The 20870-nt window shown below is 34.7% G+C and overlaps 1 protein-coding gene across 2 annotated transcripts in view; it reads right to left on the bottom strand.

Moving 5' to 3' along the window:
* Positions 1-7687: 7687 nt before the first annotated feature.
* LOC138700954 (farnesol dehydrogenase-like) overlaps positions 7688-20870 on the bottom strand; it is an 85923-nt gene continuing 72740 nt past the window's right edge. Inside the window, exons 2-7 of one of the 2 annotated variants that reach the window (XM_069827404.1) lie at positions 16177-16333; positions 12786-12954; positions 11006-11135; positions 10805-10928; positions 9627-9779; positions 7688-7834 (exon numbers count right to left, since the gene is read on the bottom strand). In XM_069827404.1, coding sequence (XP_069683505.1) covers positions 7793-7834; positions 9627-9779; positions 10805-10928; positions 11006-11135; positions 12786-12954; positions 16177-16308 — 750 coding nt within the window. In that variant the 5' untranslated portion in view covers positions 16309-16333 and the 3' untranslated portion in view covers positions 7688-7792. The remainder of the gene's footprint in view (positions 7835-9626; positions 9780-10804; positions 10929-11005; positions 11136-12785; positions 12955-16176; positions 16334-20870) is intronic. The other variant, XM_069827405.1, reaches the window with a different exon arrangement.

The following is a 20870-nucleotide window of genomic DNA, read 5'->3' as shown; positions in this document are numbered from 1 at the left end:
GTTTGTGCAAAACGAACTGAAATTTACTATAATCGCTTCACTCATTCAAGATTATAGCGATAATTAACTATGAAAGCAATAAATATTAATTTGCATTTCCCTTTACAGCAATAATAATGGAAATATGAATTAATGGAGTAACTTACGTGTACCGGTACTTGTAGTGTAGGCTTACGTAGTTAACAAAGTGGGATGAGGTTAAGCAATAATAATCACACCAGAATTGGAAATAAAACGTGATCAATAAATTTTATTGTAACAGACTTTTTCTACGTCTCTAGTAAAGCAACAAATAAAAATAATAACAAAATTAACAGCTATAATTAAAAACATATCCTTTGGAAAAAAAAAGTAGACCTAAGCAATAATAATCCCACCAGAATTGGAAATAAAACGTGATCAATAAATTTCATTAAAACAAACTTAATTTTTCTACGTCTCTAGTAAAATATTATTATTCCAATTATTGTATTTTAGCCATTAACATTTTCATTACAACCAATAATGAACATTTCACAAGCATCAATGTGAAATACGCAACGAGCTAGCACTCGATGGAAATACGACACAGTCCAAAGTCGACCGTGGACAGTCTATTGTTTCCAGTTGCTAACCGCTTGGAGCGCTTTATCACGAGATTTGCAAAAAATCACCTCAAGCTTCGCGACTGTATATAGTGGACTGTGATAGTAGGCTACTTAGAATACACTTCTGAATTTCACCAAGCAAGACACAGACCCTAACATTGATGGCGCGAACTCGCTAATTCTTTTAACAGGTTTTCATTTGATACGTTTTTGTACTGGACAATTTTACAAATGCTGAAATGGTTTCGTTTCATTATGTTCTTCATGCACCAATATACTTTAACGTTTTCAGTAACTTCTTGGGTTGTACTGAATTAAGAACTGAATTGTTGTAGAACATAATGGAAGCTTACTCTAGCAACATTTTTCAGTATTTCCTTATATTCATAAAATCTTTGCTGTGGTCGTGCCAGACAATCAGTCCCATTCCGAGGCTTATTTGAAGGTTTCGTAACAAGCTGTTTTTTACGGTGATGGGTTGTTAGTCCTTCGCCCAACCCCCAAGCTGGAGGACCACCCCTCATCGGCTGTCCGCGACTGCTTATTCAATATATTCACAGCTACCCTCCATTCCACTTCATACATCATCTCTGTATTCCTCATCTTTCACTGTTGCTATCTCTCGTCACTGGTACTCTCTGCCGCCTGAAGTCAAGGGCTGTCGAACATTGAAATCTTTCAAATCCAAGTTAGAAAATTATCTTATGATGAGTTGCAGAACTAACTTACTATTATGATAAGTGTTGTATTGCATGTTTACACGTGTTCACATTTTTTTTTCTGTTCTAGTGACATTTAACTTATTTTATATTTTTGTTTTCATATTTTCCGATAATGGTATATCTATAATGTGATAAGATGAGCTATATATATATATATATATATATATATATATATATATATATAATATCATAATTTTCCTTACTGTGTGTACTTAAAAATATTGTTTTCATTGTATGCTTTGTACTGCACTATTTTATTACTACTATTAGTATTATTATTAGTATTATTATTATTATTATTATTACTATTCTTATTTATTATTATTATTATTATTATTATTATTATTATTATTATCAATAATTGTCTTATTTTTTATACTGTGTATGTCTCATGTATTTTTACCTGCTGTTCGCATTTTGTTATGCTTTTTTCTTTCTTTCTGTATGTTATATATTATGTCTGATTTCTACTTACTTGTTGTTTACATTTTATTACTATTATCTTCTTCAGTTTTGTGTGTAAAATTGTAGTGTACTTTGTAAATTTGTAGTGTTTTTTGTAACTCAGTTTTACTCCTGGTTGTGTGTTAGAGAAGGCCGTATGGCCTTAACTCTGCCAGGTTAAATAAATTATTATTATTATTATTATTATTATTATTATTATTATTATTATATCTGGAGGCTGTCTCCTCGATCCGCAACCTGAGGACGCGCCATGCCGTGGTGGTAGGGACCCACAATAAATGTGGTTCTTAGGAAAACATTTGGTGCTAAGAGGGATGAAGTTACAGGAGAATGGAGAAAGTTACACAACGCAGAACTGCACGCATTGTATTCTTCACCTGACATAATTAGGAACATTAAATCCAGACGTTTGAGATGGGCAGGGCATGTAGCACGTATGGGCGACTCCAGAAATGCATATAGAGTGTTAGTTGGGAGGCCGGAGGCAAAAAGACCTTTGGGGAGGCCGAGACGTAGATGGGAAGTTAATATTAAAATGTATTTGAGGGAGCTGGGATATGATGGTAGAGACTGGATTAATCTTGCTCAGGATAGGGACCAATGGCGGGCTTATGAAGAGCGGCAATGAACCTGCGGGTTCTTTAAAGCCATAAGTAAGTAAGTATTCATAAAATCTTTTCAGCAGTTGCTTGATTGGAGGAGAAACAAAAGAAACGCGTCGTCATCGAATTAATTTCTCGCTTTGTGTATTAAGACTGTGTTCTGTTTCCAGTTCCAGTCATTGGGTTGTTATGCGGTTAACTGCAGAGTACATTGATAGACATCTTATATTGCAAGACAAGTATTTTGAAAAGATAATGGCCATCGTCAAAAGAGTTGACGTGTTTTATATGCAACCTGCCTTACAGATGTGTTTGAGATTTATTGCAAAATCACTAAAAATTTCTACTGACATTAAAATAAACTAGATTTCCCACAGCCCACCGTTTAATAAATTTGAGTCTCTGACAGAGGACTAAAAGAAAGCTAGATTTAGTGGGTAAACCACCGTGTTGGCAACAGTGTGGGGCAGTAGAGATAATGCGTGGTAGTATCTGAACGCTATGATAATGAACCTTCCATTTTTTTGCAACCGAACGAACATTATCGCATTCCGAGCCTTGAAACAGCGAAAAGGTAAAGATAATAATTCTTCGTAATATGCACAGGTAAAAAACAAGAAATGACTATAATGTAGTTCTACGGTTACAGTAGGCTACTGGTTTTGCGCAAAATGCCACATGTTTACTTAAGTCTAACAATTTGCAAAAGAAATCAAATGCCGTATTTGAGAGATTGCGAAGAATCAATCATTTTTGTATGCAATCGAAAGGAAGAAAATACACCATCTTATTTCACTGTAGGTCTATGTTAAATTTATTCTTTTACGTTCGTCTTTTTAATAATACTTATATATAGAACCCCGAGGTTCATTGCCGCCCTCACATAAGCCCGCCATCGGGCAAGATTAATCGTCTCCACCATCTTATCCCACCTCCCTCAAATCCATTTTAATATTAACCTTCCACATACGTCTCGGCCTCCTCAAAGGTCTTTTTCCCTTCGGCCTTCCAATTAACACTCTATACGCATTTCTGGATTCGCCCATACGTTCTACATGCCCTGCCCATCTCAAACGTCTGGATTTAATGTTCCTAATTATGTCAGGTGAAGAATACAATGCGTGCAGTTCTGTGTTGTGTAACTTTCTCCATTCTCCTGTAACTTCATCCCTCTTAGCCCCAAATATTTTCCTAAACACCTTATTCTCAAACACCCTTAACATCTGTTCCTCTCTCAGATAATAATGATGATGATGATAATAATAATAATAATAATAATAATAATAATAATAATTTATTTATTTTATTTATTTATTTATTTAGAATATTAACGTGCAAAACAACAGCACAAGGCCAATTACAGTAATAATAATAATAATAATAATAATAATAATAATAATAATAATAATAATAATAATAAAAAATAAGGTAGACAAATTGAAATGTCTTGCAGCAACAGTAACAAATAGAAATGACACTGGTGAAGAAATTAAACGCAGAATAAATATGGGAAATGCCTGTTACTATTCGGTTGAGAAGCTTTTGTCATCCAGTCTGCTCTAAAAGAATCTGAAAGTTAGAATTTATAAAACAATTATATTACCGGTTGTTCTGTATGGCTATGGAACTTGGACTCTCACTTTGAGAGAGTAACAGAAATTAAGGGTGTTCGAGAATAAGGTGCTTAGGTAAATATTTGGGGCTCATTATTATAATAATCTTCCTGTGTAATAATAAAATATTAATATGACAGATATTTCCTCACACTATGATTTCATAACTTAAAATAATTTGAGAAAGGGAAAAGTATGCACTTTTTTCACATGTGGTCTTCAGTCACAGATGTCTACCCTAGACAGTTTCTTACTTAAATAGTTGATTTGGAATTCTCAACTTAAAAGACCATCGATAAGAAATACCCCCAATTTTTTTTTTCAGTACAACCATAATAGACAATTAAGCTATTAAACTTTAAACCATATTATATATCTTAGTTTCATTGAACATAACACCATTACCTCTAAACTTTTATAAAGTTGGTATCAGTATGGAGTAAGCTTGCGTTTTAACATCATCGAAATTACGGTTGTTACGGATAAAGATTGTCTTATCTTGTCTTATCAGCAAAAAAAAATACTATACGATACTAGCCAATTCATTAATCATAATGAGATAAAGTACCGGACCTAAAATAGGAGCCTTGGGAAGTGCATACTACTTAATGGCGAAAACTTTATAAGATTTGTCACCAATATAAATAACTTGTAATTAACTTGTTTTAGACACAATAAACATGATCTCAGAAATTTAATTATTGTACTAGAAATTATTGTAGGAATTATTGTACTACCGATTTCTTTAGTACAATATCATGATCAACGCAGTCACACACCTTACTAAGGTCACAAATGTTGACCAAAGAAAATATCTGCTTTCAAAGTCTTTAATAGAGAAACAGTGAGATATATCATGCTGCTAGCAAGCAAAAAAGTTGGAAAGATAATAAGGAATTGGATTGCGAAATGTGTAACACGTAGAATAAGAAAGTATGTATGTATGTATTTATTCACACTGCAATGGGTATATACCCGGTGACAGTGGTAACTAATTACACTCAATAATGACAATAATAAACTCATTAATTAAAAATACAATTAATAATAATAATAATAATAATAATAATAATAATAATAATAATAACAACAGGGAATATCCTAAATTAAATGAAGCACGATCACTTAAAATAACATTTCTAATAAATCTAATTTGTATCTTAAACCTAAGTTCGAACTAAAACCCACGAGTATGATATGTTCATATCTGCACAAGTACCTTTCAACACTACACTCATTTCGCTGTCAACTCACTCACTGCACTGGAACTACGACACATTTCACTGACTCTATCCTGATTTCACTAACACTTCAAAAACATTTCACTGTTCAAATACTTTGCACTGCCACTATAAACTATAAAGCTTCACTGACAGGAACACGTTTCACTTACACAGCACACTTCTCTGACACAACATGATTCTTCACTGATACAACTCTTCAGTAACAAAATATCATTTACACCCTTTAAATACTGTGTATAATTACCGTCTATTAGTAAAGTATGTTCCATCTTTTGTGGCAAGATTGCATGTAATAGCAATTTTATCAGTTCCAGCAAGATTTGCACTTACATTACACCGTTTATTTTACTCATTTTTCACTCTTTGTTCCAGGTGGTGACTGATCTGGTATGAAGCTTCTACTGTGGACCGCAACATTAATGTAAGTCAAATTATATTATAATTTCCATCTTGTCCTTCAAATATAAGTTACATTTCTTTTAAATTAATGTGCATAGTTTGAAGTATATTTTGCAGTTATGTATACATGAAGAAGAACTCCTTGGAAATATATTTAACTACGATGCATTAGGTTCTGCTTTGAGAAAATAGAAATAGGAAGTGTACATTAAGAAGCAGTTCGATGCACCTCTTGTACAGGCTCTTCAAGAACAGTTGGCATTGTAGGAATAACTGCAATAGAAGTCGATGAAATATGTGTCCCTAACTTAAGCATTCGATATTACCTTCATTCAACCAATTAAATTTCAAGAATGAAATTTATAGATACTTTTATAGATTTTTAAATATTTTTTCTAGAATATACCATTAGGAAAGTTCAGGATAACAGAGAGGGTTTAGAATTGAACGGGTTAAATCAGCTTCTTGTCTATGCGGATGACGTGAATATGTTAGGAGAAAAACCACAAACTTTTAGAGAAATGGAAATGGGTTAAATAATTTATTTATGAAAAACTCTCCGTATTTTATGGGAGACATAGTTACAATAGCTCTCCCAAAGGCTGAGAATATAGTCGTGACTTTGTGTAAGGAAGTAAACATCTAACCGAATTATTAAAACTGGGGACATTGGATCATTAGGACTATAGAACTCCTGAAAGGGAAACATAGAAATATTCTATTTAGGAGTGACTAAATTCACTCCACCACAGTAAATAAATAAATAAATAAATAAATAAATAAATAAATAAATAAATAAATAAATAAATAAATAAATAAATAAATAAGTAAATAAATAAATAAATAAATAAATAAAAAAATAAATAAATGAGTGAGTGAATGAATGAATGAATGAATGAATGAATGAATGAATAAATAAATAAATAAATAAGTGAATGAATGAATAAATAAATAAATACGTAAATAAATAAATAAGTGAATGAATGAGTGAATGAATGAATGAATGAATGAGTGAATCAATCAATAAATAAAGAAATCAATCAATTAATAAATGAGTAAATGAATAAATGAGTAAGTAAATAAATACCTTAGTAAAGAAACAAACAAGTAAATAAGTAATAAATAAATAAACAAATAAGTAAATGAACGCATAAATAAATAAATAAATGATTAAGTAATTAAATATCTTAGTAAATAAACAAAGAAACAAACAAGTAAATAAGTAATAAATAAATAAATAAATAAGTAAATAAATAATAAATAAATAAATGAGTAAATGAATAAATGAGTAAGTAAATAAATACCTTAGTAAATAAACGAAAGAACAAACAAGTAAATAAGTAATAAATAAATAAGCAAATAAATAAACGCATAAATAAATGAGTAAATAAATAAATAAATAATCAATAAGCAATGAATAAATGAATGCCTGAGTTAATAAATAAAAAATAACTAATAATAATAATAATAATAATAATAATAATAATAATAAACTGCCCCCCATTGAGGGTAGCCCTTACGGACTCAGTACATCCTCAAAAAAATTATTATACATATGTAAACATAGATATTAAATTTTAAAGAAGGGAAACAAAGAAAAGGGCGTGAAAAATTACAATTGCTATTAATGTGGCACCATGTGATTAATTAGGATTTGGCAGGATTTTTTAACACAATTATCACAATGTCATCCCTCAGAGATGTTGGCAGAGCAAACTGCCGTCGAAATTCTTCGAAAAAAGCTGGTATAGTCCCTCGAGCACTTATGAGCAAGCCGAATACCTCAACGTGAATTAAGGCATATTTCAGCTTGAAATAGTTGACTGTAGGCTCATAGATCGACTTCTTCTCAAGGTGGGCCTCGGCTGACTGATGACATTCTACTTCAAAACGTATCGTGGGGTCCACAATGATGCCCTGTTTAGTGTCAGCATTGTACGCTAAAATATCTACTCGTCTCGTTGACCCATTTTCAGCTAGACAGGAGATTTCTTCTTCTACTATCCAGCCCTTATTTCTAAAGGGAATGACTGAATGAATAAATAAACAGTTAAATATCGCATATTGATTTATTGATCAGTGGTTTGCAGAATGTCTGTAGGATCATCGTGACATCTGAGTGCTAGGTGAAATGTATGCGAGTTATCTGTGTAGCAGAATTCAGAAGGGCTCTCCCACAGGTTTGATGGTCAGCTCGTGTATCTGTAACGATAAAAAACAAACGGAAGGTTAGAGGAGTGACCAGGATCTCTTGGTCAATCAGTATTAAACTGATGTAAAGCGTCACGGAATTCAGCTTATTGTTATTGATTTTATAGGTAAAATCCGTATTTGAGGATTTATACGCACTAAAGTTAAAAATGTAAACCAGCATAGTACTGTGTTATTTATGCCCGTTTTGAATTATACAGGAATAAACCCTTTAAATTCCTTTCCTAAGCCTTTAAATTCTGCCAGGTCAAATGTAATAGACTCCCATTGAATGGCGGAGACCCTCCCCTCTCCCCCCCCCACACCCTCCCCTTTAACTCTTTCTAGCTCGTTTATATGTACATCGAAAGATGTAGTCTAATATTAGAGATTTCAACATTTTTCAGGATGCTCTTTCGAATTGTGTATAAGTAAATTGTTTGGAAGTTTTCTTAACATTGAGTGATCTTCCCTTGTAATGGCAAGAACGATTTCCAAAGAGGAATAACGATTTAATATACTACATTGTAACTGCCAAATCAAAGAGCTCAAGACTTTGTTCTTTCGTTGTACAGATTTTAATTAGAGGATCAATCTTTTGACAAAGTAATTCGCATTTGCAAAATCATCGAATCAAGTAATAATCTCTATGTAGATTTGAACCCACACCCAAACGCAGTGTAGGAGTACGATCATAGATAGATAGATAGATAGATAGATAGATAGATAGATAGATAGATAGATAGATAGATAGATAGATAGATAGATAGATAGATAGATAGGTAGATAGGTAGATAGGTAGATAGGGAGATAGATAGATAGATAGATAGATAGATAGATAGATAGATAGATAGATAGATAGATAGATAGATAGATAGATAGATAGATAGATAGATAGATAGATAGATAGATAGATAGATAGATAGATAGATAGATAGATAGATAGATAGATAGATAGATAGATAGATAGATAGATAGATAGATAGATAGATAGATAGATAGATAGATAGATAGATAGATAGATAGATAGATAGATAGATAGATAGATAGATAGATAGATAGATAGATAGATAGATAGATAGATAGATAGATAGATTGATTGATTGATTGATTGATTGATTGATTGATTGAACTTTTATTGTCGAAGGCATAGTATATGCATAGACATGTCAAATATATACATTACATTAAATTTAAAATATGTAAAAAATAAAATACACTATTCATCTCACGGGCCCATGCATGTATCCTCTAGATTCTAGGGACACAAATTTATTAATTTCATTTTTATATAATTCCTGAATTTGTGAGTATTTTTAGTAAATTTGATGTCCTCGGGAAAACTATTGTAGATTTTGATACCAAAGACCATATAGGTTCTGCTAATATTTGTAAGATGGTGTTCTGGAATAGTTAAACTATTTTTGTTACGGGTGTCATAAGTATGAAAGTCACTATTTTGGTGAAAATCAGACAGATTTTTATAAATCAGTTGTAAAACATTAAACATATATATACCATAAACAGTGAGAATATTATACTGCAAAAATATTCCCTACAAGAGGTCCTAATGTCAACGCCCGCTATACACCTGACAATACGCTTTTGAGCCATAAATAAATATATCATTCAGCATGGTTCCAGATCCCCAAAAACAAATGCCATATGAAAGCCTCGACTCAACATGTGCAAATTAAAAATACATCGTGATTTATTATCGTCTTCAAAATTCTGATTTGATAACAAATACTAGATGATAAGATGATGGTTCGGAAAAATTATGGTTACGCTAGCGGGGTCCCACCTGTACGTGTGGCGGTGCTCCCAGGACATAGAGGACGGCATCCGCGATGTCCTCAGACTCCATGAACGGAATGTCCTTAAGTTCTTCCAGGATATCCGGTGTGAATCCTGAAGCTTCTCCGATCTCGGTTTTCACAGCTCCGGGACTGACGCTCTGGAACAAGGGACACATAGTTCACCCACGTAGAATTACTGCTTGTGTAAAGCGCCATCTGCTGATCGTGGCAGGGAAAAAGTACTGCATAGAATGGAGGAGACGGAGATGGTAAAGTAGAAAACGATGAATATGACGGCATGGATAAATATATAATAGGATGCGAAACTGCGGTCAACACCATCTGGCGGCGGGGGGGCTGAAATAAGATGATCAGCGCCCAACGTTGTAGGTGGTGAACATTAGAACTACGTGTTGGGTACATTACCCAGAGTTCTCTATTTATCTGTTCGAGATATTGCTCGAAAAGACAAGATGGCAGACAGAAACTTGCTAAATAAGTGAACATAAAGTGATACTACGTGTGTATGTTCAACAGTGATGTTTATGGACGTTGTAAAAATAGTGTTGTTGAATGTATTGTAAAGTAATAGTAATATAATAAATTGGACTATCTAAGTAGTTCTTGCAGACTTTTCCATTGCGCTGTACAATAAACACCCAAAGAATACAATCCCAATTATCTAACCTTTTGATTTATTTTTTGTCTCTATCTGGTTATATTTTAGTTGGGTAGTGTAAAATAGATCGTCTCTTTCATCTTCCTGTTGGCTCCGGTAAGAATTTTCAGTAGAAGATGCTGTGAGGAATAAAAATGTAAATGTTTTACTTTAAATTGGGTTAGTTTTGGATATCGATGAGGGTGGGAGGGAATACTTTCTGCACAGCTTAACATTTTCGTCACCAGGTGCGCTGCTAAATGCATGGAGTAATTAGTTACTCTTTTCGCTACTTGGTGCGCTGCTGGATGTAATAACGCCCCTCCTCCCAACAGGTGGCAGCAAGATCAATTTCTACAACAGCGCCTCTAGTATGTGTTACGGCAAACTCAGTAAGATTCGCATCCTATTATATATTCATCCATGATGATGGTGTGAAGAAAGAGGGGGAGAGGAGGCCTTAAGACGGGAAGTTGTGAGGAAATGCAGTCATACTTTAACGGGATGAAGCACAGATATACTTACAGTGACTCTGATCTTGGACTTCTGGTTCACCAGCTCACGACGAAGACCTTCTGTGAGGGCTGTGACGGCGTGTTTGGAGGAGGAATATATGGAGGCGTTGTCTATTACCTTATGACCTGCAACACTGTGAAATTTGCGCTCGTCAGCTGTCATGTTCTAAGCATGTAAATAACAGCACATAAACGCAGACACGTCACTAACCTGTTGATGTGTACAATGTGGCCGTCGTCCACGCCTTTCTCCTTCATGGACTGCAGAGCCTCTTTGGTGCACATGCTGAGGGCCAGGACATTGAGGTCGTATATCTTCCTCCAGTTCTCCACAGGACCGTCTAACGAAGATGGTAATATTAAGATAGAACTTTTTGTTGTATTGTTATCGCTGTTAAGTTCATTTTATGCGTTATTAATTACAATTAATCGTTGAATTAAATCGTCATAAATAGCGTTAGCACAGTTTATTTTGACTTTCTTTACTAGGACACAAAATCGCAATAATATGAAAACTGACATAAGAAAATAGGTTTACTTTTTGGCAAGTAGCCTATCGTATAATTTGGGATTCCACTTGCGTTGACACTCTAGCTCCATCTCACTTGTCGAATACCTCCAGACGCGCAGCATCTGCTGCTGAATTAGCCGTGAAGAAGAAAGTCAATAAATAGGCTCATCTTTTAGACAATTATATCTCTATCCCCTTTGCTGTGGAGACCTTCGGTCCTTGGAGTCATAACGCTAAAGTTTTGGTATCTCATATCGGCCAAATTTTGATCTCCATTACCGTTGATCGTCGTTACACTACTTATTTGCGCCAACGTTTAAGTATTGCAATTAACGCGGAAATGCAATGAGCGTTTTGGGTACTCTTCCCGAGTCCAGCCCTTTGGATGAACTCTTTCTCTGGATATTAGCGAAGAAAATCATACTAGCAGATAAACATATATAATTAATATATTTTATGAAGTTGAATTTGGCTACAATTCGCAGATAGTCAGTAATATCACAGAGTCTTGTAAGTTACTGTAGCAATACAATTTTACGGGCAAAGAACCGGAATTCTAAGAAAAGGGAGTGTAGGTGTAGTTCGGGTCAGTTAAAAACTGTTTCTTCTATCGTGGAAACAACCCTTTGAAAACAATAGTAGACAAATAACTTCAAGGGAAAAATTGTTTCGGGGCTGGGCATCGAACCTGAGACCTTTGGCTGAGCACACCAACGCTCTATCGACTGAGCTACCCAGGAACTCTACCAGACTCCTGGTCAGTTATTCCCTTTTTTAACCGTATACCAGAAGTAGGTTGACAAGACGTCAGAGACCCAACATTGAGTGCACACTTTCTATATGACTTAAATTTGTGGTTTTCTGTTAACGAACAATAACGTGTATTACTCCTCTGATTGAGGTTCTGTCTGATATGTACTGTACATCTATTATCAGGCAGTACATCTCACTTGACGATAAATGTCAGAGGAAAAACAATTATTTGTATGCATACGAAGTCTGACTAGTGTAATATGTAGCTAGTCGGCAATGTATCCAATGGAGGGGGAAAGGAACTGGCCACTCTACCCCATTATCTCCTGGTCTAGTTGCCTCATAAGTGGTGCCTTCTTGATTCTAGTGTTTTAAGTATTTTTATTTTTGTTTTCGAAGTAATAAAGAAGAGCAAAGCTGTAAAGAGTTTTAGTAGTCTAGTGTACAAGATACCTAACATTACGAAAATATTTACTTTTCAGTTTTATTTCCGGTATTTTAATCTCTTTCCCAAGTTAAACAGTAATAATAATGTAACTTAAAGCTAGTCTTATAATGTGAAATTAGCGCTATGTTAATATTATGTAGTTGCTGAGATACGAAATCGTGGTAAATACAATAAAAAATTGCTCTTATAGTAAATTCATAATCATTTTAATTAAACTTGATCAGTGAATTTTTGTCATAATTTCAATATTTTATTAAGTCCTTTCGTAATATGAAATACCTCTCAATGTGTTGACAGAGGCAACTCCGGCATTGTTGACCAGAATGTCGGTTCCTCCAAGGTTAGCCTTCACCCACTTGAATGCTTCCTTAACTTCTTCCTCTTTGGTGACGTCGCACTTAATTGGGTACAGCTTTCCTGGGGCTGAATTTAAAGATTTCGTCAGCTCCTGTAAGATATCACTGAAATTAGAAACTTCCGTGGCCGGATATCTGCTCAAAATATCCTCAGATATATGTCCTGCCTGTTCGATGATTTTTGCAAGCAGTAAATTTTTTGTTATATTTTCATAGTGTAGTTACAGTAAGCAATTCAGTTCTGTTGTTTTACCATGGATCCCGGAATACGTGTAGATACTCGATGCGGGAGAAACGCACTCTACGTCAAAAAATAGAAGTTATTAGCTATGGGAAGATCGAAACTTATAGGCGTGTAAAAGGAGCACCGCTACAAATAATTTGGAGTGGAACTCGTAGATTCCCGCGCATTAAAACTCTGCCGATGGAGGTGGTTAGAGACAGATGTGTTCAACGTCTGCCAGTTACTGATTTCTGAAAGTTCAAATATAGTGAAGACAGTGCCCTTTTGAGCCAGTGTTATAATATTAAAAATTTGTTTAAAAAAGCAGAAAGATTACCCAACTGAATTGTTCTTTAACCATTTCAAAGCTTTCAACATTAAACAAATGTATTATTTTATTTATTAAAATATTTTCATAGAAATTTTAATAACTTTGAAAGGTATATGCAAAAATATAGAACCAAAAATAAGAATTCTCTGCGTTTGTCTGAACCAAAATCTAAAACCAATGCAGCTTTTTATCATAGCATGAGTCAAGGTCCCAGATTATTAAACAAATTTTATTCAAATAATATTTCAACCACGAATCCTCTCCAAATTAATAAAAAAAATAAAAAAATTGTATTGGATTTATAGTTTGGGTTTAAACATATTAAACACTGTATTCTGTATTCACTCTCAATTTTAATTTTATTTTTGTCTGTATTGGAATCCCCTCCTGAGCACGAGTCTTACTCATTCAGCAGTGGGCTAGTTTATCATTCATTGTATTTATTAATTTGTATTCATTTCAAACTTACTAGCAATAAAAAATAAATAAATAAATAAATAAATAAATAAATAAATAAATAAATAAATAAATAAATAAATAAATAAATAAATAAATAAATATATCGATTCAAATGAAAGGTGTAATGTAAGCCAGATTTGAAGTAGAGAATTCTGCCTGTTAATGGCTGAATCAGTAATATATTCTGGCCTTTGCAGACAAAGTGCGCAAAGTGTAGAAGTCATTTTCATTGTTCCCTTTGAATTTATGTACAGTAATAATTTGTGTGTAATATTTTGAGTGAGACGCTAAAAACGGAAAAGGAGGACATCAGTAGCGAACCTACCAGGAAACAGAGTACACAGGATCAACTCTATAATACCTCTCTTACTTACTTACTTACTTACTGGCTTTTAAGGAACCCGGAGGTTCATTGCCGCTCTCTCATAAGTCCGCCATTGGTCCCTATTCTGAGCAAGATTAATCCAGTATCTATCATCATATCCCACTTCCCTCAAATCTTTTTTAATATTATCTTTCCATCTACGTCTCGGCCTTCCCAAAGGTCATAATACCTCTCTAAAGCATTTAATTCTATGTTAATGTAAGCTTAGAAGTAAAGTAGAATGTGCGTAATAATAATAATAATAATAATAATAATAATAATAATTATTATTATTATTTACTCATTTATTTTACTTTTTTAATCACTTCGATGAAACTACATCCCTCACTTTCACAGAGAGTCGATAAGCAAAACTGTCGTATATCTAAGTGAAAAGCGATCCTATCCCAAATACTATTCAAAAGAACCATGTCTGGTACGGAGAACCTCGCTGCCTCAACACAGCTAGTATGTGGTTTATGACACTCAAAAGACGTGTCTACTGACGTTTTGTTGGCTTATTTTTCCGCTCTTCCCTTTTGTCACTGACACCAAACTTTGTAAATAATTCCTTAGTTTTCAGAAATAAATAAATAAATAAATAAATAAATAAATCAATCAATCAATCAATAAATAAATAAATGGATGGATGGATAAATAAATAAATGAATAAATAAGTAAATAAGTGACTAAATAAATAAATAAATAAATAAATAAATAAATAAATAAGTAAATAAGTAACTAAGTAAATAAATAATTAAGTAAATAAATAAATAAAGAGAGAGAAAGAAAGAAAGAAAGAAAGAAAGAAAGAAAGAAAGAAAGAAAGAAAGAAAGAATTAAGCAAGTAAGTAAATAATTAAGTAAATAAATAAATAAAATAAATGAATAAAAAAATAAAGAGAGAGAAAGAAAGAAAGAATTAAGCAAGTAAGTAAATAATTAAGTAAATAAATAAATAAAATAAATGAATAAATAAATAAAGAGAGAGAAAGAAAGAAAGAAAGAAAGAAAGAAAGAAAGAAAGAAAGAAAGAAAGAAAGAATTAAGCAAGTAAGTAAATAAGTAAGTAAATAAGTAAATAAATAAATTAAATAAATAAATAAACACACAAGCAAACAAAACAAACAAATAAATCAATCAATCAATAATAAATATAAATAACAAAAAATAAAAAATAAATAAATAAATTCCACTTCAAATTTCACCAAGAAGGTGGAAAATATATTCTTAAATTTACAAAGAAACCACAAAATTATTAAAGATACTGTTGTCCGTTCGCCTCGGTAACATATGCTTTCAGAGAGCGTACAATGAGTGTTCCGGAAGGTGAGAGAGAACATATTACTGTCAAATCTAAGTATGCTTTGTGTAGAAAATGTACTATTGTGGAGCTTTACCAGCCTGCAAGAATTCAGAGGCTGAGTAGTCGACACTTTTGCAGAAATGAAAGGCGCATCAAACTTATTTATAAAACCGTCACTTAAGATGAGATGTCAAAATTGATATATCAGAATTTTATTACTGCGTTTCCTTTTGCTAAAGTACTTGCTCAGAATCTGTGTAGCGAAGTAAATTAATGGAATTGCATTACCGGTACCAAAATAATAGGCTACATTGTAATACTAATTATAATATAGGCCTGTAATACTGATTTATAATAATAATAATAATAATTATTATTATTATTATTATTATTATTAGTAGTAGTAGTAGTAGTAGTAGTAGTAGTAGTATTAGTAGTAGTAGTAGTAGTAGTAGTAGTAGTAGCCGCGCTATTAATAGTACTATTTATTAGTGATAACTACACTATAAGCTAAAAAATATTCAGTAATAAGATAAACTGAAATGCCACTGTCTATCCTTGTTAAATACAGCACGCTTCGACACTAGTTTTATGTAATCATCATTTTTTTATGTTCACAGTAAGCCCTTACCTGCACTCTCTCCACCCTTCGCGCCAGTCCGACGACTTTGAGTCCTTTCTTGACCAATTCCTGGGCGATGGCTGCTCCTATACCGGCACTGGCTCCTGTCACCACGGCAACGCGTCCTGCCCAACGCTGCATTTCTTATTTGCTGAGATAACACTGACTGAAATGTAGTTATGACATAAACACTAAAAGCGGTAGTTTTTAATGAGTACCCAAACGGGATGAAGGACAAGATTCCAAATTCCTAATACCCAGAACGCAATCAATTCTGACTTAAAACCAGTATTATTACGTAATTAATGTTGAAAACCAAAATAGGAGGTGAAAGTGGCTGAAATGATAGGGCGACTAATACATAGGTTGGATAAAAAGTAATGGCAACACTGCTGTCACGTGACGATGGTGCGTTCGAGAGCTGCCAGCTGTGTGGACATGAACAAGGACTGTTAGATGAGTTAGTGCAGCCAGCGGCGACAGTACTCCATCAATCTACTGCAGTGTGTAGAACGTTCACAACGTTCCTTACAAAACTAGAGCAACGTTCCTGGATCAAAATTGAAATGGCACGGGGTCGTAGTGCACAAGAATGTTTTCAGGGACTGCGTGAAGCATGTGGCGATGCAGCGTTGCCATATCGCACAGTTGCACGATGGGTTAAAGCCTTCCGGGAAGGCCTTGTTGCACCGGTACCAAAGGCAAGGTGACGACTTTCTTGGACGAATCGTCGCTATGGACGAAACCTGGACTCGCTCGTATGAACCAAACTTGAAACGCCAATCAAATGAATGGAAACATCCCGGTTCTCCTCGTCCAAAGAAAGTGCGCCCCACACAAAGTGCTGTGAAGGAGATGTTCATTGTGGCGCATGACATTGATGGGGTAATACTGCACCACGCTGTACCTCCAAGGCAGACGGAAAACGCGGACTACTGGAACATCCACCGTACTCACCCGATATGATCCATGCGATTACGATCTTTTCACCAAAGTGAAAGAACCACTGCGAGGGACCCGGTACAATACCAGAGATGAACTTATCCGTGCTTTAGGGCGGTCAGTACGGAACATCAACAAAGATGGACGCGCTGATGGTGTACGACGCCTTCCAAACATTTGGCAAAAGGTAATAAATAAGGGGGGCGACTATATAGAAGGTACGTAAATGTTGTACCCCTGTGAATAAAACCATGTCAGAAATATCGAACTGTTGCCATTACTTTTTATCCAACCTTAGTAAATTAATTTTAACATAAACAAATAATTTATATAATATTTGAGATTACATCGAATTGCACGACAAAATTATTCAGTGTAAATGAAATTCTTTTTTTTTATCATATATTATCTTTAGTTTTTTATTTAGGTCCAATTTTTGTTTTATTTGATAGGTTTTTATTCTTGCTGAGATCAGACGTTTTTGGATATGGAGGAGTTATTAGATATTGGTAGATAAGGTGAGTGCGCATGAAAACGTGTGTTTCACCTGTATTTTGAAATTTCTAAAACGGTCCGGTGTGTATTTATTCTAAGCGTCAACATACATTCTGTCTCCTCGTGTAGCAAGCAATGAACAACACATCTGGGACCTCTTGCCAGTGAACCTGTTCCTTGTCCAACCCTAAAGGTAACCTAATTTCAAAATGTCACTTCACACGAAGATAAAATATAGCCTATTGCATAACCTTCATTTATTATTTCTCTTATCATAGACCCAAACTCTACGTTTGTAAACTGAAGCAAAATAAATCTTACAATCAAACACAACTGTAGTTTTATTCCCGAAACTGGGTGAAGTTTTCTAGATGCCGGTGTGTCTCTGGTACAGCGGAAAATCTCTTGTTTACCACGAATCGCGGAAGAGTCGCTTATACTCAGCCCTTCGATAACGTTTGAGGGGAAATTTGGGGGGAAGGGAATAGTTGGAAGACAAACTTGCCGATGGGAAGAAATAATGTTTCACGTAGATGTTGTCATCTTGCTGTTTATTGGGAACTGGAAAGCAGCTGTAAGAGATTGGAGAGAATACAGGATGAAGATTTGGGATGGCATGGTCCGAAAACTGCTTTCGATTTAGGACTGCTACATTTTGATTAAGGGTACAGGGCAATTACAAATGATTAATCAGGTTTTAAGTCAAATATTTGCGAAAACTACGGATGTACGGTCCCGCGCCGTGGCGTCGCGTGGTTTAAGGCATTCTGCCTAGGACTCGCGTTACGGAATGCGCGCTGGTTCGAATTCTCATGGGGGAAGAATTTTCTCATGAAATTTCGAACAGAGTATGGGACCGATGCCCACCCAGCATCGTAATGCACTTGGGGAGCTACGATAAGTAGCGAAATCCGGTTGCGAATGCCAGCTATAACGGCTGGGGGGATCATCGTGCTAACCGCACGATGCCTTCATTCTCGTTAGATGATCGTCCACCTCTGCTTCGGCATGTGGGCGTGAGGCCAACAGCCGGCTGGTTGGTCTAGGCCCTTCACTGGCTGTAGCGCCACGGTTTATTATTATTATTATTATTATTATTATTATTATTATTATTATGATTATGGATGTACGAGTAATATGTTTGTGTTAATCATGAATCGAAAGAAAGACTCCGAAAGTTTACTTTTGTGCGAGATCGTGCGTATTTGCTTGTTTTCCGCACAGAACCAATACGCGGTAAGCGTGAAATACCACATTAAGTATTCCCAACGTAACACACATAACAATTTCCCTCTTCTTACCGCTTAAGCGCGACATTCATTTTACTGCTTTAGGCTTTTAACATATTATTTTTAGAGACGTTTAACATAGTAATAATTATAAATTGGAAACTTACCACTGCAATTTCACCTAAATTGCAATGTTAATTATTGTTTTTAAATATTTACAAAAATTAAGTAAAGTCTACTACTCCACGAAACTTATTGCATTCCTGATACAAGTAACATTAAGGAAGCCGTGAAAAAATCAACAAGATTCCAGATGCCGATGTTATTACTGCAATATGTTATATAAATAATATTGTTAAAATATTAAAATGAAAAATAAATCATTACATAACCTTACCGTTTGTTTTAACCTCGCATTTATAGACTGGGGGGAAAAAAGACAGACGTATATCACGGCCTGCTGGAGTATAGTAAACACAGAAAACATTTTATAGCAACAATGTTGAAGAAAGATATTTTGGTGTTCCGAACTTGGCGTCATTAAACAGAAACCAAGATGGAGATTTCATTGCAACTAATTAGAAATTCGTCTTTCAGGTATGTAATAAACGATCTTCGCACAAAATAATGTACGATACACGAGCGGTATGTTTGTTTTCATGTTCTCGGAAATTAAAAAAGCTCAACTACGTTTCGCTTTTTCAGTCTTTTCCTAGACCATGAAAACGTCAACATACCGCTCTTGTAACGCATATTACTATTCCATTGTAACTCTGACGCCTAAGCGTTTGTAATGGAACAGTGAAGCGAGTGAGGACAGTTTCATTCGCAGCCCTCAGAAATCAACATACCGGCCAGTTCGGAACTTGATATTCCACAACCGACTGTACGGAAAATTTTACGAACCCGATTGGGAAAGAAAACGTACCGCATACAGTTACTGCAAAAGCTAAAACCGGAAGACTTCGTCAAACGATATGAATTTTGTAATTCCATGCAGGCCGCTATGGAGGAGAATTATGGTTTTGAGGACCTTCTAGTGTTTAATCACGAGGCCACATTTCACTTGAGTGGCAAAGTTAATCGTCATTATGTACGCATCTGAGGTACTGAAAAACCATGTTTGACAGTGCAAGACTTAGCGTTGTTACAGTGGCCTCCTAGATCCTCCGACCTAACGGTCTGCAATTTTTTTCTCTGGGGGTGTGTAAAGAACATAGTGTACGTGCCGTACTACCAGAAACTTTGGTTGAGCTCAAGGATCGTATTACAGATGGATTTACGACCATTACCAGGGATATGCTGCTGCCGTACGCAATATCGAATCGATGTGTGTCGTGTAACGAGAGGAAGCCACATCGAACACTTGTGAAGGTGCGTCCGAAACTTGGACAGTTTCTGTTTATTTTGATGTATCGTACATTATTCTAAGTCAGGCCTGCACAAGGTTTGCGCTCTCCGAGCCGGCTCACAGCTCATGAGCGGAATGCAGATATTAGCTGCGCTCTGTATAAGGGTGGACTGGAAGAAGGGGTGATCTCGTACAAAATGTACACAAAGGGAAGTACTATTACGAGTGCTTATGAAATAAATTCCCGTTCAGTGTTTGCAAAACTATCTTGGACTATTATTAATTAATAAAGAAAAATATTTATTTTACAGAAGTAATAGAAATTCTATAGCTACTTAAATGTGCAATATCATTTTGTTATATTTTTATTTATCAGTACATCAAAACGAGGTTTTATGCTGTTGGCAGCTGAAAGGAACAGTAGCCTACTGATCGTAATGAAGCATCAGTTACAGATGTTCGATGTCTGCCTTTATTAAAGTTGATTATAGAAAACAGTTGCTCACAAATATAAATGTTGAGCCAAACATAGCAATCATTTTCACAGCCAGCCTGTGTAGTCGTGGATATTATTGCTAATGTAAAACTCAACCAGGCTAGTAGTATTATTCAAACGAGCTTTAGCCCTTAGGTCGCATTGAAGATCAATAAGTTCGAGCTGTAAATCGTTAAATGTTAAATGTTAT

This window comes from Periplaneta americana, chromosome 6 (assembly GCF_040183065.1).
Source record: "Periplaneta americana isolate PAMFEO1 chromosome 6, P.americana_PAMFEO1_priV1, whole genome shotgun sequence".
NCBI lineage: Eukaryota > Metazoa > Arthropoda > Insecta > Blattodea > Blattidae > Periplaneta > Periplaneta americana.
The sequence above is the reverse complement of the archived record's forward strand: the minus strand, read 5'-3'. Positions and strand labels throughout refer to the sequence as shown.